Source organism: Lissotriton helveticus, chromosome 7 (assembly GCF_964261635.1).
Source record: "Lissotriton helveticus chromosome 7, aLisHel1.1, whole genome shotgun sequence".
Taxonomy (NCBI): Eukaryota; Metazoa; Chordata; class Amphibia; order Caudata; family Salamandridae; genus Lissotriton; species Lissotriton helveticus.
In genome coordinates this window covers 134,997,185-135,014,994 of record NC_136068.1, presented here as the reverse complement: position 1 = coordinate 135,014,994, position 17,810 = coordinate 134,997,185, and the positions used below count along the sequence as shown (strand labels likewise).

The window sequence follows — 17,810 nt, the reverse complement described above, 5'->3', positions numbered from 1 at the left end:
CCTCCAGGCTTGTCCTCAGTCTCTTTCTCTGTACGGTGAGTCCCCCCAGGCTTCTCTTCCGTCTCCTCCTCTGTGCGGTGAGTCCCCCCAGGCTTGTCCTCAGTCTCCCTCTGTGTGCAGTGAGTCCCTCCAGGCTTGTCCTCAGTCTTCCTCTGTGTGCAGTGAGTCCCCCCAGGCTTGTCCTCCGTCTCCTCCTCTGTGCGGTAAGTCCCCCAGGCTTGTCCTCGGTCTCCCTCTGTGTGCAGTGAGTCCCTCCAGGCTTGTCCTCAGTCTCCCTCTGTGTGCAGTGAGTCCCCCCGGCTTGTCCTCAGGCTCTCTCTCTGTGCAGTGAGTCACTCCAGGCTTGCCCTCGGTATCCCTCTGTGTGCAGTGAGTCCCTCCAGGCCTGCCCTCAGTCTCCCGCAGTGAGTCCCTCCAGGCCTGTCCTCAGTCTTCCTCTGTGTGCAGTGAGTCCCTCCAGGCTTGTCCTCAGTCTTCCTCTGTGTGCAGTGAGTCCCCCCAGGCTTGTCCTCCGTCTCCTCCTCTGTGCGGTAAGTCCCCCCAGGCTTGTCCTCGGTCTCCCTCTGTGTGCAGTGAGTCCCTCCAGGCTTGTCCTCAGTCTCCCTCTGTGTGCAGTGAGTCCCCCCGGCTTGTCCTCGGGCTCTCTCTCTGTGCAGTGAGTCCCTCCAGGCTTGCCCTCGGTATCCCTCTGTGTGCAGTGAGTCCCTCCAGGCCTGCCCTCAGTCTCCCGCAGTGAGTCCCTCCAGGCCTGTCCTCAGTCTCCCTCTGTGTGCAGCGAATCCCTCCAGGCTTGTCCTCAGTCTCCCTCTGTGTGCAGTGAGTGCCCCCAGGCTTGTCTTCAATCGCCCTCTCTCTCTCTCTGCACGGAAATCCGGCCTGTCCTCAGTCTCCCTTTGTGTGCAGTGAGTCCCTCCAGGCTTGTCTTCAGTCTCCCTCTGTGTGCAGTGAGTCCCCCCAGGCTTGTCTTCAATTTCCCCCTCTCTCTCTCTTCAGTGAGTCCCTCTAGGCCTGTCCTCAGTCTCCCTCTGTGTGCATTGAGTCCCTCCAGGCTTGCCCTCAGTCTCCCTCCGTGTGCAGTGAGTTACTCCAGGTCTGTCCTCAGTCTCCCTCTGTGTGCAGTGAGCCCCTCCAGGCTGTCCTCAGTCTCCTTCTGTGTGCAGTGAGTCCTTCCAGGCTTGCCCTCAGTCTCCCTCTGTGTGCAGTGAGTCCCTCCAGGCCTGTCCTCCGTCTCCCTCAGTGTGCAGGGAGCCCCCCAGGTCTGAAATGAGCCTCCGCGTTTGTACAGCTAGCTCCTGCAAGTGGGTTGTCTCCCCCTAGCCACTGAGCATGTTTCTACTCATTGACCTGTGTTTCTTCTCATTGACCTGTGTTTCTACTCATTGATCTGTGTTTCTACTCATTGGCCTGTGTTTCAACTCATTGGCCTGTGTTTCAGCTCATTGACCTGTGTTTCTACTCATTGACCTGTGTTTCTGCTCATTGACCTGTGTTAATACTCATTGACCTGTGTTTCTACTCATTGACCTGTGTTTCTACTCATTGACCTGTGTTTCTACTCATTGACATGTGTTCCTACTCATTGACCTGTGTTCCTACTCATTGGCCAGTGTTCCTACTCATTGACCTGTGTTTCTACTCATTGACCTGTGTTAATACTCATTGACCTGTGTTTCTACTCATTGACCTGTGTTAATACTCATTGACCTGTGTTTCTGCTCATTGACCTGTGTTTCTACTCATTGACCTGTGTTTCTACTCATTGACCGGTGTTTCTACTCATTGACCTGTGTTTCTGCTCATAGACCTGTGCTTCTGTAGTCCTGCTCTCCTGAACTAATGTCTTTCATCTTGTGCTTCTAGATGAGCCTAAATGTGCACAATGTCCCTCGAGGGCCTCTTCTCAGCAGGAAGCGCCTTGACGCAGAGGACTCTGACACCCCCAGGTGTAAGCGGCCCCGGACTGGCCCCCCGCCTGGACTGGCACCATGTCTACGCCCCCTTCCGCGACCCTCCTGTGCTGCACCCCACGAGCGTACCATCTCCAAGATAGGGCCCTACACCTTGCTGGACCACCAGGAGAGGCCGAACGTGTACCTGGCAGTTCACCAGCATACTCAGGAACCCTACATCTGCAAGGTGAGCACCACTCCTCTCCCAGCCCTGGGCAGGGAACTTCAGATCAGAGTTTAAGGGATAACCCTGCTGTCAGGCTGACATCTCTGGCATCAGTGCAACCTGAAGGTAACTCTGCTGTCAGGGTGACATCTCTGGCATCAGTGCAACCTGAAGGTAACTCTGCTGTCAGGCTGACATCTCTGGCATCAGTGCAACCTGAAGGTAACTCTGCTGTCAGGCTGACATCTCTGGCATTAGTGCAACCTGAAGGTAACTCTTCTGTCAGGCTGACATCTCTGGCATTAGTGCAACCTGAAGGTAACTCTTCTGTCAGGCTGACATCTCTGGCATTAGTGCAACCTGAAGGTAACTCTTCTGTCAGGCTGACATCTCTGGCATTAGTGCAACATGAAGGTAACCCTGCTGTCAGGGTGACATCTCTGGCATTAGGGCAACCTGAAGGTAACTCTTCAGTCAGGCTGACATCTCTGGCATTAGTGCAACCTGAAGGTAACTCTGCTGTCAGGCAGACATCTCTGTGCAACCTGAAGGTAACTCTTCTGTCAGGCTGACATCTCTGGCATCAGTGCAACCTGAAGGTAACTCTGCTGTCAGGCTGACATCTCTGGCGTCAGTGCAACCTGAAGGTAACTCTGCTGTCAGGCTGACATCTCTGGCATTAGTGCAACCTGAAGGTAACTCTTCTGTCAGGCTGACATCTCTGGCATTAGTGCAACCTGAAGGTAACTCTGCTGTCAGGCTGGCATCTCTGACATCAGTGCCACCTGAAGTTAACTCTGCTGTCAGGGTGACATCTCTGGCATAAGTGCAACCTGAAGGTAACTCTTCTGTCAGGCTGACATCTCTGGCATTAGTGCAACCTGAAGGTAACTCTTCTGTCAGGCTGACATCTCTGGCATTAGTGCAACCTGAAGGTAACTCTTCTGTCAGGCTGACATCTCTGGCATTAGTGCAACATGAAGGTATCTCTGCTGTCAGGGTGACATCTCTGGCATTAGTGCAACCTGAAGGTAACTCTGCTGTCAGGCTGACATCTCTGGCATTAGTGCAACCTGAAGGTAACTCTGCTGTCAGGCTGACATCTCTGGCATTAGTGCACCCTGAAGATAACTCTGCTGTCAGACATGTACTTGTAGCAGCTGTGAAATGTCAGGAATAGCTCTGCTGTCAGACATGCATGTCTTTCATCCCAGCAACTTGATGATAGCTCTGTTGTCAGATATATATTTCTGTCTTCTCAGTAACCTAATGATAACTCTTGTCAGACTTGCATATCTAACATAAGCAGCCTGCAGTCTGCTCTCAGACCATTCGCTAATGGTTAAGCACTCTGGGAATGGCTCTGCTGTCAGAGGCTTTAATCTCCAATATCTGAGCAACCCAAGGGCTATTTCTGCCACCAGACATACTTCACTAACATCTGAACAACCAGAGATAGCACAGATGGACAATATACTATTTGTCTAAGGGATGTGTTCAAGTTTCAAAGCTCAGGAATGCAGTTGTTACTTGTGGCTGTCAGAGAGAGAGCCCTTTCATGAATATCTGATACAAAATCCCATTATCCAGTTATTCACTGTTGCAAAGTAGTAATTTTGGGAAACAAAAGTTGTTTCCTATTGTTGCTACTTTTTATATGCGAAAAAGTACCCCCTGCCATACATTATAAGACTATTGCAAGTCATCAGGGAGTTGCTTTATAAGGCTAGGGATCTCCTAGGTGACTTGCAATATTCTTACAATGTATGACAGGGCGTACTTTATCCCTTATAATACACGGTCACACTATGATGTTTCCCACAAACCAGTTAAATCCTTTATGTATAGCTCTTTCATAAGAGAGAGAATGTTTGGAAACATGAAGACAAAAATAGAATCTGTGGTGCAAAATTAAACACATAAAAAGCTGTTAGGTAATTGCTGCAAAAATATATTAGAACCAGTTTAATGCAAGTCATTTTTAAAAACAACGCAAAATAGAAACATACAGAAGATTATAACTTTTTTATAACTACTTTAGGAGAGTAATAAAATAAACAAGCTTCCATAAATCTCTTCTTTCAGATTGTATTTGTACGATTAGAAAAACAGAGCAGAAGACAGACAAGCAACGTTTCATTTTCGCTGTTTAAATAGCTGCTTTAATTACGCTTGTGACCTGACCTGCCTTACACCCCTGGCAGCAGGCGCTGTGTTGTTACAACTCAACTGCATTAAGTGTCTGTTTGATTTGTATATAATTGGAGACTGAAGTTGCCACAAGTCATTGATTATAAATAAATTAGAGACAGGGTTTGCAGAATCTCATGCATTATAAAGTAATTCCAAGCTGCTCTAACAAGGCTCCCCTCTCCGATATATATGTAATATATATTACATATATATTAGTACCATATTTTGAGATCTGACTGTCGGAATACTCTGGGTATCTTTAATTTTGCAATCTCAAGTGGTTTGCAACTGTGGTAAAAGTAAAATGTAAAACTGCCTCTATCCTTGTTCTAAAGATGTGCAGTATGCCCCAGATTGATGAGGGCTGTAAAACACGGTTCAGAAAATAAAACGTCACTGTAAAAGTACAAATGTGAGGAATAGTGTTGATTAATTAAAGAATGTTGGAACCTGTCTTACAACCATGCTCGTTAAGGCCTGACCCTGCAAGAGCTGTGCAACATGTACCAGTAGCAGCTACCAAAAGTTGCTTACTGCTGCCACCAAGCGGTCAACGTCGGAGTGGCAGGACTGCACACTGGGCACAAATCCACAAAGTAAAACAATTTGAATGTCATGGCGAGGTCAAACATGTGAAAAAGGATGCGCTCTGTGGCGCGCACTTAAAAAGAAAACACCTGAAGATTACACTTCGATACAAGGCTCCAGATAGATTGGCAGCTTTTAACATTTTGAGCGAGGAAAGCTGCTTTACTACTGCAAGAGGACCCTGAAAAGGAATATTCGGAGTGAAAACTGGTGGCCTCTTTCAGGGTCGGACAGGCATCTTAAAAACAGGCTTGCAGTTTTTCCCTTTTTAAGAGAGGAAGAAACTAGGGCTAATAATGATTCTTGCTGGTATAAAGACACATCATTATCATGCATACGTCTTTATGTTTTTTAGATCTCAACAGAGATCGTATAATATAAATAATCACATACATAAATAGGAATAGCTCGGAGTAAGATACTTTTACAGTATATGAACACCAATCACACATCAGAGTTAGTATACTGATAAAAAAACCTCTAGAATTGATTAAAAACAATAAAACCAATAGCCTCAGTTTATTTACCGAGCTACTCTAAAAGACAGTGCTTCTTTAGCAGATATTATTCTGGCATTATGAAAAATAGAACATACAAACCTTCGTCTTTTAGATTGTAAACTTGACAGACAAAAATAACGTGATTAAAATCTTGGACTCCATTTTTTTTCTGTAACAAAAATGTGCAAGCTCTATATATTTTTTAGTTTTCCCGAGGTTTTTGTTATACTTATTAGCGTGAGAGCATGTGCTCTTAATAATATAAACAACTGATATTTACAACATCTTACACAAAGGCAGATGCACTAAAAGCAGCCATAAATACTAGTTTTTTTGCAAATATATGGCAGAGAGGGCAATTGAAAGATGTGCCAACATGTCGGTCGGTGCCCATGAAAGGCAGGTGAGAGTGAGGCTGAGTCATGGCTGATGTGGGTTTAGCTATTGACCCATGTTGTATGCTGTAGTGGGCGGAACTTAAATGCTAATGACACAAATCGATGGAAAGAGCTGGTTGTATGCGCCTGTAATAAGTATCTTATACATATAAGTTAAGTGACATCAGTAGGCCTTGGCAAATGACAGACCTAAAATTAGAATCTCAACCTAATCTCAAGACCACACCTCAATCTAACCATTAGACCAAGCTTCAGCAAAAGCATTAAACCAACAACTTTATTGGTGGGTGTTGGCTTCGTCCATTGTTTTTTCATTCTGCGATGCCCAGCCATTTCTCACATGCTCTTTTTCTTTCAGGTGTACACCATGAAGAATTACCAGGAGGTCATAGCTCCCTACGCCCGCCTGCCTCCTCACCCGAACATTGCCCCCATCACCGAGATAATCCTCGGGGACCAATGTGCCTACCTCTTCCAGGAGCCGGGCCACGGTGATATGCACTCTCACATACGACAACGCAAACGTCTACCAGAGAGGGAGGTGGCCACCATCTTCAGGCAGATGGCAGAGGCCGTGGCACACTGCCACGCCAAGGGGGTCCTTCTGCGTGACCTCAAGCTACGCAAATTCATCTTCTCGGATAAGGAGAGGTAAGCAGGCGTTCCTGAACCAAACTGTTGCCAAGGGGTAGACTGGCCCATAAGAACATTCCCACATACCCATGATGTATGGTGGGGGGGGGGGGCACAGGGTTAGTTCACTGGTTTTGGTGGTAGGAAAGTAAAGGGTGAGAGACAGTAAGAGCTATGAAATAAAAAGGGCAGAGCCAGTTTCCATTTGACCTGTGAGACATATAGTGGTGCATTGGTCTGTGAGATACTGACTGTTCAAGGCTGTCTCTTTTAGCAGTGGAATGAGACGGGCCTTCTCCCAGTCAGGGCCAGCCTTGGGCATGGGCGAGCTGGGCCCTGGCCCGGGGCGTCAGAATTCGAGGGCGCAGCATGGAGTTGCCTGACTTAATGTCATGCAAATAGCAGCTCGTCCAGTCTTACTCGGGGCCTGTTAAAGACTGTAATGAGCCCTTAATGTACGTCAACATAATTGTTAGCACCCCCATCACCCCCCTACCCTCTTCCATCTTCCTCACACCTCCTGCTGTCACACTGCAATGACCCCCCGTCCCCACAACAAACACCACATTTTCTTTCCGCCCAGGATGCTGTCCCGGTCAATGTGATTTAGGGCCGCCCTGGTACCAGTACAGTTGGTGGGCGCAGCTCAGGGTCTGGCACTTTCCAGTGTGCCATCAGCAGTGGAAGATTGGGTGACCAGGCATGAACCTCACTGTTTCTGGTGCTCTCTCTACCTTAACCGCATGCGTGCGGCAGCTATTTTTGCGCTGCGCGGCTTTTTTCAAAAAGCCGCGCGCAGAAGGGGTTAAAGAATAGTTATTTAATATTTCTCAGTCCTAGATAAGGTGTCTAGAGGAGATGGGTGTGAGAAGGAAGAGTGGATTACAGTATTTTAATCTGAGTTGAAGCACAACAGACCTTTATGCCTATTTCAGTGCTTCTGGTTGAATTTGGGACTACAGAAGTGGCTAAAGTTTTTTTGCACAGCCCTTTGTCGAATTGTGGTTTTTGTGCGTGTGATTATATATGAATTTAGCATGCACATCTTCGAGATTGAAGGAATTTTAGGTTTGATGTAACTTATCCTTCTATCCTTTTTTACCAGGACAAAGGTGGTGCTGGAGAACCTAGAGGACTGCCACCTCTTGGATGGCCCGGAGGACTCCCTGTCCGACAAGCACGGCTGCCCGGCCTACGTGGGTCCGGAGATCCTCAGCATGGACAGTTACTCAGGGAAAGCAGCAGACATCTGGAGCCTCGGCGTCATCCTGTACACAATGCTGGTGGGGCGGTACCCATTTGAAGACACAAATCCCGCCTCGCTTTTCAACAGGATCCGTAAGGGGGTCTTCGCTGTCCCAGACTGTCTCTCCCCCAAGGCGCGATGCTTGATCTACAGCATCCTGCGTAAGGACCCGGCAGAGAGACTCACTGCCCAGGGCATCCTGCTCCACCCCTGGCTTTTGGCCACAGATGCAATGTTGGAGGACTGCCGGCTGCACCCGTCTGATGAAACGGGACGTGACCAAGAGGTGCCTGAATTTAAGATCTGCGAGGATCAGTACGATGATGATGGAGAAGAAGAGCAGGCCCTTTACAGCTAAAAAATACAGTTCCTGATTGATGCTAAACAGTGTCAAACTGGTCTGACAGCCTTGATGGGCCAGAGCAGAGGGAAGGCAGTTGGGACTGTCTGCCTTTCACTGGAGGGCTCCATCGTCCAGCCTCGCGGAGACCTCTGCAACCAGAAGTGTTCTTAAATGCCTCTCAACTGGTGGAAACCAAGGATTGTTCCTATAAACCAAAGTGCCTCCAAGTAGCCAGTGCCTTATGCAGCCAGTGCCTTGTGCCATAATCCAGATGTGAAGGAACCAGCACCCTACTTTTAGATCTGGCTTGGATTTTTTCATGGTTTTGACTTGTGGAGACACTTCTGCTCCTCAGAGATGTGTGGGTAGCCTGTTTTAGTGAGGGCTATCTCAAAGTATCAGCAGTGACTTGCCTTGACCTGTACCAGACAGCAGGGCTCTTTTGTGGAGGGGAACACTGTAGCAGCATATTCTATGTAATGTTTGTGTGCCTGAACCAGACCTGACACTGGACCTTGCTTTAGTACACTGCCCGGCACTGACCCAGAGCAGACTTTGTTGAATGCGGCTTAAAACACTCTCTCTGTTTTTTTTCAGCCTGCCACGCTTGCTAGCACCCGGCCTCCAGTTTAGGGTTCTGTCTTCTCTTTCTTTGACCTGATTTCACCTCTAGGGTCAGCAGGGAACCAAATGACCTTGGTTGACCTTGCCCTATCCATATGTGGTTTGACTTAAGAGGAAACATCAATTTCTAAACAGACCTGAGCCTTTAATCAATGGCAGTACTAGAATATATTCTTGTATGGGTTGGTCTTTTCCTGACATGTGACTTATTCTATTCTAAACCAAAACGTGGCTAGGAGGTGGTACAAGTAAAATCTCTGGCCTCCCCATATCTCTGAGTGTCTCTCATATCATGCCATATCTCTGGGTTTTCTCACATCCATCTTGCTGTGCTGGCCACACACCCTATTCTGGACTGCCCTATTCCATGCCAGAAGCCACTAGAGAACAATACGTCTTCAATCAATCCAGAGGGTGGTTGTGGGTCAAGTCAGAGTGAGGCCATGTGGGTCGACTCAGTGAGCGGACATGACTCCAAGACTCCAATCGTCGTGAGGTGATCGGTTACTCCAGAGAGAACTTGTGGTCAAACCTTAGAGATTAGTCATGAGCGAAGCGAGAAAAAGGGGAGGTCACGAGCCAAACCAGCTCGCTGGTCATTCTACACGAAGGCCAATGTTTGATTTAAGGGATGGTATGGCTCCACCAAGAAAGGGCTGTTACTCCAGAGAGACGACATGGGTCAAACGGAGAGAGGGCACGGTTCCAGCCTGAAAGAGTCAAACCAAAAAAGGAGATGTCATGAGTCAAACCATTGAGTGCATTGGGTCCACCCAGAGAGGGTTCATTGGTGTCTTCAGAGGGAGGGCATGGGTCAACCCAGAGATAAGTCATGGGTAACCCAGAGAGAAGGTGTGGGTCAACCTATAGGCAAATTACAATCCAGTTTGCACTCTTAGTTGCTGTTCTCTTGCGTTCCAACGCACTTTCTGGGCAGTTGGGTGGGTGGTGGCGGCTTGGATTACGGAAAGCTAATTGTGTGAACTGTATGTAACTGTCCATATGTTTACCCTAGGCCGGTGCCCATGTCTGCGTTGTAAACAAGGGCACATCAAAGTCATGTTAAATATGTTCGTCTTGGAAGGCGGCTGGATGACCCGGGCTCTCACACTACACCAGCGCTGATCAGACGAGGCAGCTTACCTCAGAGCTCAACGGCATCTTTATGCCTGAATCATAGATGTAAAATCGTGTGACACCCAAATGTTGATGTCTGTATACCTATAGATTGGATTCGAGCTGAGCCTCGATTCACTCTACTCAGCAGTGTGCATTGCAAGTGACAAATAGTGACTTATTATGTTCAAATGTACTAGAAAGGGGTCTGCAACACCTACATAGCCATGCCCATCTATGGTGTACCTATTCACTCTTTGCAGGAATTGGGATTCCTCCTGATTGACGCTGAAAAATTGTGTTCAAATGGACTAAAAAAAGTTCTGTAAAACTCTCATGGGTCTGCCCTTCCCCAGCATGGGACCCTTCAGAGCTTTAAACTAATGCTAAAAGGGCAGCTGTATATATGTATGTGTATGCGTATGTGTGTATATATATATATATATATATATATATATTGTCACCACACTCCAGGAAACCCGCCCTGTGTGCTGTGCTAATGTACAATAAATGAGAATTTTACGGATTTCTTGGAGTAGGGTGAGTTTATATGCAGGAAACAATAATTGGGAGGCATTGTTCGAGCTTCCAATGCCAGCATCAGCCATTGGAGCACGCTGTCCCTTCAACCACATTGCTGCAGCATATATATACATATATATATATATATATATATATACACACAAACACGTATGCCCACTCAGTGCCTTTCATTTTTGTACCCAAGTGCCTTACTCCCACCCCTCCCTGGTTTGGGTGTTCTTTGATCTATGGTAGATAGATGATAACCACAGGTATCTCCCCATGGATGGAGTAGAAGCTTGTAGGTTTAAAGTATTCCTGAAAACTTCTTACCCGAAATTTGGGGTAGTAATCCTTATGAAGGGGAGGGAGGGTCATTCATTTTAATCACCAGTGGTGGGGGTCTGTCTACTCCCCATGCATTCATTAAACAGTGCCTCGATCCCCCCCGGACCAGACCTGTAGGTGCCTGCTTCACTCCTAAGAAACATTCCTCACACCAACGTGCCAACTTCTCCCCGTAGTGTTTACCTCGTGGCACCAACTGAGTGCCCTGTAACCCCAGGACTTATGTTTTAGTGCCTGGTCCTGCATCCGCACTACAGAGGGATATCTATTTGTCGTAATGTGTCTTTATTTTTTGTCTATTGATAAATTAAAGTTTTGAATTGTATATTTGTCCGCGTGCTTCTTTTGGGATTGGAGGGCGGTAATTTAACGTCAACAGGGTTGAGAGGGATTTGGATTAAACCCAGATGCAATTAAAGCACCCAAATGGGCCTAACCATGATGTTGCCTAGGGCACGTGCCCCATTCTGTCAGTGTAGAGTATCATTAGACTCTATACATCTCAGAAGCTTTCAGGGGGCTGACTTGTAGCTGGAAGTACATAAACTTTGCCTCTCAAGACAGTTCTTGGTCTCTGAAGACCAGACGTCCTTGGTTCCTCAAGACTGGAGACCACCCTGAACCCTAAAAACAACACACCATACTTCAAGATCTGAAATGCGCCCCCTTCTGACTCCTCCGGACTTGAGCCACCCAGAGAAAGTTCTCATTGGTGCCTGCAGTCAGGAGACACTTCCTGGGTCCTCAAGGGAAGAGGGCCTTCAATGTCCCTTTAGATCAATCTGCTCAAGATCACACATGATCTGTGAGGCTTTAGAAGTGAGCAGGCATCCCACACGACACAGTGCAGACAGTGTACTGATCTAGTGTTTTCTGGGCCCATGCTGTTCAATTTCTTCACATTTCCAGATAGTCTAATACTTTCTAGTTCCTCCGATGGACCTTTTATATATCGCACCGAGGGGCGAAGGAAGTTAGGGTGTCACAATTCATTCAACTAATTTACAGAGCAACCATTTGGCTACACAGTGAGGACCAGGAATCGGTAGCCAAGTTCAAGGGTGTTTATTTCAAATTAGTAATCAGGTTCAAATAGATCACTCTCAATAGCATGCTGCAAACAGGATGACAACAGAGAGATCAAGACTCCTAAAGAAATTTGTGCAGACAAGAATTAAACACGTAGCTCCGTAGCTGCATTACAAAACAACATCAATACCTAAGTATGTATTGCGACTTATATAGCGCACGTATCACCCGAAGGCATCAAGGCGCTTGCTTAGGGAACCCGTCCTGGTATTCCCCTGTGAGATACCCCGGCAGGGTATCCACAAGGTGAAAGCCAGGCATCCCGCCGCGAGGGGCCGTAGTGGAGATTAAGCAAGCTATTGCCCAGAGTCGCAGAGTGTGACCCCATGAGTCGAGTAGGCACCGGAGCGAGAATTGTCAAGTCCGTGGAATTTTTGAGCCCGAGTCCCACGAGGCAGGGAATTGAACCCTGGTCCACGGCCGATCTCAGCTTCCGGGTCTGCCGCCTCTAACCACTGAGCCACGCTTCTCCAATACCTAATGTTCAGAAAACAATCTTAAGTTCTCCTGTCTATACATAAGCAATTTAAATCTCCCAAGCACGGTCCCAAGGAGAAGCTAAGTTTAGAAAGTCTCAGGAATCAAAGAGTTCCATGTAAGAAACACAAACAAGGCAACGTCATTAAGGCAGAACAAGAATTAGTATCTCAAAGCTCGGTCAAGAGTCTTCAGGAGGTCAGTGTAAGCCACACTTAGACAGAATCAAGGGTCGCAGGGTCTAAAGTTCTCAAAGTCCATTCAAAGGGAAAAAGAGAATCATGGAAGGGATTCAAGGAAAAATCTACAGAGCATCTGTAGATACAGATTTAGTAACGAAATCCAAGGAAATATCCTGGAAAAGCTCTGCAAAGTTCCAAGGTGTCCGGGTGTCAGTCACACCCGGAGAAAAAAACACAGGTTATAGTCCGCAAAATCCACCATCATCCGATATCCATGGTTTGATTCTGTTCCTAAGGTACAATCCGCAACATTAATGTCTGGTCCACACTAGACATGGGAACTATGGTTCTTTTTCACACACACGCCGGTCACCAGTGGTCCTTTCATTAGTGCTCTGGATTTTCACGTGCTTTAGTCAATGTCAGGTTCCCAGGCTACGTATCTAACTCTAATAGATAAATGTATCTAGTCTAAACTAACAATGCATGTGATAGCCTGCAAGAGAAAGTCACATTAGCAGAGTGGGAGTACAATTACTTTGTAAAAGGCAGCATGGTAGAATACAGGCCTACAAATTAATGTAAACTTTAATACTTTCATTCAATAGTGCATAAAAACAATGTTTGTGACGGAGTGTTTCATCTGCAAAACTGTAAACAAGGGGCCTTATGAGGTCATGCGTCACTTTTACGCCGCTGTTGCGTGACTTTTTGTGACACACCAGCGGTGTAAAAAATGTGCCTTGTTGCACCATATTTACAAAGTGACGCATCTAGGTAGATGTGTCACTTTGTAAACCCCTGCGCCACATTATACCTGCACCAGGTATAATGTATGCAGGGTGGGTGTTCTGACGCAAAAAAGGGTCATAGAAGTGACGTAGTGAATTCTATAAGATTTCACTGCGCCACTTCTAGGACGCAAATGCGTTAATATCTTACGCCTGCCTCACACCAGGCGTAAGACTGACACAGGCCCTTTCACATGGGGCTTGCCCCATGTGAAAGGACACATTGCTGGAGTTGCGTCACTTTTGTGACTCACTCCAGCAATGCGTCACTTTTGCACCATACAGATACGTCATTAATACTGATGTATCTGTAACTCCTTGCGACATGATGCATCATACAGTAAATATGACACATCAATCATGTCGCAAGGAGAGCGCACTGAGAAGTGACGCACCGCTACTTTCACGCAGCGATGTGTCACTTCTCATAAATGAGGCCCAAGGTCTTTACGGTATTACTGTATAATGCAGCTATGCGCAGATAGGACTACATGCAACCACATATGACACATCAGTCAACGTTTTTTGGTCATGATTGCCCCATCCAGGGCTTTAAGTGGGATGAAAAAAAGTGTGGGTTGGAGGGGCCATGAAAGGGGTGGGCCTATTCAATTAAGAGCGTGGCTTAAACATATAAGCTTCAATTCCCATTGAGTGCCACCCTACCCTCACATTTGCATAGAATCACAACTGCTACTGGGGTATGCAACCATTGCCCTGTGAGGTGTGCAGAGAGGCCAATGATTGGATAACCATGTATTCTGAACACCTTTTTGCCCCACTGAGAGAAACTTATATTGCCTAAAGTCACAACTTAGTTATGCCCCATTATAAACAGCTGTATGAGACTCAATTCAAACTATGCACTGCACAAGAGTAATATGCTGCCTGACAATAAACAGTAGCACAACATCCTGGAAAAAGAAAACACTCTTATGGAAAGCAAGATTAAGTAAAGCATATGAAATATAAGCAATCAGTGTTTTTGCCTGAAAAGTTAAAGACATGGGGCCCGATTCACAAAAGTAATCTGAGACAAAATCATAACTTTACGACTTTCGGTATCCACAAAAGGCATTTAGTAGTAGTAAAGTTAGGATTCCTAACTTTACTACTACTAAACGAGACAAAATCCTAACTTTACGATTTTTGGTATTCACAAAAGGCATTTAGTAGTAGTAAAGTTAGGATTCCTAACTTTACTACTACTAAATGCCTTTTATGAATACCAAAAGTCGTAAATTTAGGATTTTGTCTCAGATTACTTTTGTGAATCGGGCCCATGGATACAGGGCCGACAAGGGACCCGTTTCAATGTCCGTTTTTTTAGGTCTCGGCCTAGCGTACACAGCGCAGCAGTGTCGCGCAGCCGAGATTTAATGTTTACAGTATTGGGGGCTTAAACCCGCCCCTCTTCTCCATTTGCTGGCCTCGTAAATGCTGGCCAGCCATTGGAGGAGAGGGGCATCAGTTCATTTAAACCCTGTCTTTTTGGGATAGAGGGGTGTGTTTTTGCTGTTCTTTCTCTCCCTGACATCATCGGGAGAGAACAGCCCCTCATCACGCTGCCTGCACGCCCAAGTCAGCTCTCTGATTGGTGTTCCTTATTAACCAATCAGAGGGCCGACTGGCGCGTGCAGGCAGCGTGAGCAGACTCTGCCTCGCTGTTCTTGTCTTCGTCGTTTCGTCAGGTGGGCGTGTCCCAGAGTCTATTCCTCATGTAATGTACCTTTTGCTCCCTCTTGTATTTTGTTTGCTCACAATTGTCACTTTTGCCTAATGTAACTGGAAGCTGCCATTCAATAAGATACTGACGGGGGATAGAAATTCGTTGCAAAATCATGTTTGAATGGGAAAGGCTGCTTGTCGGTGTACGCCAGGCCTTCGTTCTGAAAGGAGAAAAATCGTGAAAATAGTTAAAGGGGGATTTTATAGCGGTAGAAGCATTAGAATGAAAGTACTTCGCTGTTACTTATTCTACGCATTTTCGGGTGCGGTGGGGGATTGTTTTGACTCCTTTTGGTGGGCATGTGCTTGCTTCTCACTTCTTTTCAATGGCTGTGGGGCTTGTTCTGGTTCTCAGATCCGGCCGCACTCTGCCGGTGTTCAGCTGAGCAGGCGCAGCTCTCTCTCCTCCTCCTCCTGGGCCGCGAAACACCGGCAGCCGCCTCCCCGCAGCTCCAGGCCGCACGACCCAGGGTGAGTGACGGAGCAGGGTAGAGGGTGGGAAACCGCAGGGTTTGTGTGGCGGCGCCGTGGGTGAGGTACAGGTACCCCCGGTGACACGCATGGCAAAGAAAGATGGGCACTTGTCCCTACTTGTGCTGCATATGTAGGCATGTGGGACTTGTGGACAGCAGTGAGCGGCACGTGTAGTAGCACGCAGGCTGCCTCTGAACGACTTATCACCTGTTGACTTCAGAGGACGTGTGCATCTGTAAGGGTCATTCTGCTCTTCATACATGTGGACTCCAGGGAGGGGCAGGTCTGCCCCGGGAGCGGATGTGCCGGCTCGGGCTCAGAGTTGCGCGGGTCATTGCTTTGTGAAAAGCCCATGCACCCCCTCCTTCCCTCATTGAGCTTTCCCCTCTGAGAAACACTTGTCTCTTGAGACATAAAGGGCTTTCACTGATGACACGTGGAATTTCCTTATGTAACGCCACGCTGTCCCCTGCCCCCTCGTTGCTTGTTGTGCCTCTGTGCCCTGCTTGTGATATGGTTTTTGTGCCTCTTTGCCCCCCTGCCCCCTCGTTGCGTGTGCTTGCTGCCCCCTCGTTGATTGTGCTTGCTCTCCTGCCCGTAGCCCCTCGTTGCTTGTTGTGCCTCTGTGCCCTGCTTGTGATCCGGTTTTATGCCTCTGTGCCCCCCTGCCCCCTCATTGCGTGTGCTTGTTGCCCCCTCATTGTTTGTGCTTGCTCTCCTGCCCCTGCCCCCTCGTTGCTTGTTGTGCCTCTGTGCCCTCCTTGTGATCCGGTTTTTGTGCCTCTGTGCCCCCCTGCCCCCTCGTTGCGTGTGCGTGCTGCCCCCTCGTTGCTTGTGCTTGCTCTCCTGCCCCTGCCCCTTTGTTGCTTGTCGTGCCTCTGTGCCCTGCTTGTGATCCGGTTTTTGTGCCTCTGTGCCCCCCTGCCCCCTCGTTGCTTGTGCTTGCTGCCCCCTCGTTGCTTGTGCTTGCTCTCCTGCCCCTGCCCCCTCGTTGCTTGTTGTGCCTCTGTGCCCTGCTTCTGATCTGGTTTTTGTACCTCTGTGCCCTGCTTGTGATCTGGTTTTTTTGCCTCTGTGCCCCCGTGCCCCCTCGTTGCTTGTGCTTGCTGCCCCCTAGTTGCTTGTTCTTGCTCTCCTGCCCCTGCCCCCTCGTTGCTTGTTGTGCCTCTGTGCCCTGCTTGTGATCTGGTTTTTGTGCCTCTGTGCCCTGCTTGTGATCCGGTTTTTGTGCCTCTGTGCCCTGCTTGTGATCCGGATTTTGTGCCTCTGTGCCCCCCTGCACCCTCGTTGCTTGTGCTTGCTGCCCCCTCGTTGCTTGTGCTTGCTCTCCTGCCCCTGCCCCCTCGTTGCTTGTTGTGCCTCTGTGCCCTGCTTGTGATCTGGTTTTTGTGCCTCTGTGCCCTGCTTGTGATCCGGTTTTTGTGCCTCTGTGCCCTGCTTGCGATCCGGTTTTTCGTGCCTCTGTTCCCTAGGGCATTACTGGGCAGAGAGCTCTGTGTGTGTGTGTGGCTCTGTGTGTGTGTGTGTGGCTCTGTCTGTGTGTGTGTGTCTCTGTCTGTGTGTTTGTGTGGCTCTGTGTGTGTGTGTGTGGCTCTGTGTGTGTGTGGCTCTGTCTGTGTGTGTGTGGCTCTGTCTGTGTGTGTGTGTGGCTCTGTGTGTGTGTGTGTGTGGCTCTGTCTGTGTGGCTCTGTCTGTGTGGCTCTGTCTGTGTCTGTGTGTGGCTCTGTCTGTGTGTGGCTCTGTGTGTGTGTGTGTGGCTCTGTCTGTGTGTGTGTGGCTCTGTCTGTGTGTGTGTGTGTGGCTGTGGCTGTGTGTGTGTGTGTGTGTGTGTGGCTCTGTCTGTGTATGTGTGTGTGTAGCTCTGTGTGTGTGTTTGTGTGTTGCTCTGTGTGTGTGTGGCTCTGTGTCCGCTAATACTCTCTACTACTCTCTAATGCTCACCTATTGCCATTGTAAATGACAATACCATTTATTTATGTTTTAAAAAAAACAAAAAATGAAAAAAATGCCATTTGCAATGCCGATAGCTCTAACTTTAATAAAGCTGAGACCATTGCATTGTAAATGCTTGTTATTGTTACTGGGTAGGAGACTCAGGTCAACCCAGCACACTTAAAGCCCTGACACCAGCCCTGCTTTAGAGGCATCTGCTTCTGTGACAAACAGTAGCTCTGGAGACAGCGGTGGGTTTAAAAGCTGAGTTCAAAGTATCGAACTTGGTTAAGCCTCCAGGTACTATTTGAGCAAATTGTATTTTAAGGTGAGTGGTGCAAAATGGGTGCCAACCGGTCACAAAACATGCGTACAAAATGACAGAAATTAGGCGACACAAGAAAACTTTACATTTCTTCATGGAAGTCCAAAGTCCAGGTTGCCCTATGGGGACATACACTGCTCCGAAAACCACAGTTGCCCAAGATGACTGCAAAATACAACACAAAAC

The 17,810-nt window shown here is 47.8% G+C and overlaps 1 protein-coding gene across 1 annotated transcript in view; it reads left to right on the top strand.

The window, feature by feature from the left end:
* Nucleotides 1-9,394, top strand: part of TRIB3 (tribbles pseudokinase 3) — a 29,748-nt gene extending 20,354 nt beyond the window's left edge. The window contains exons 2-4 of the mRNA XM_078651730.1: nucleotides 1,861-2,136; nucleotides 6,153-6,445; nucleotides 7,533-9,394. Coding sequence (XP_078507856.1) covers nucleotides 1,861-2,136; nucleotides 6,153-6,445; nucleotides 7,533-8,031 — 1,068 coding nt within the window. The 3' untranslated portion in view covers nucleotides 8,032-9,394. The remainder of the gene's footprint in view (nucleotides 1-1,860; nucleotides 2,137-6,152; nucleotides 6,446-7,532) is intronic.
* Nucleotides 9,395-17,810: the final 8,416 nt, after the last annotated feature.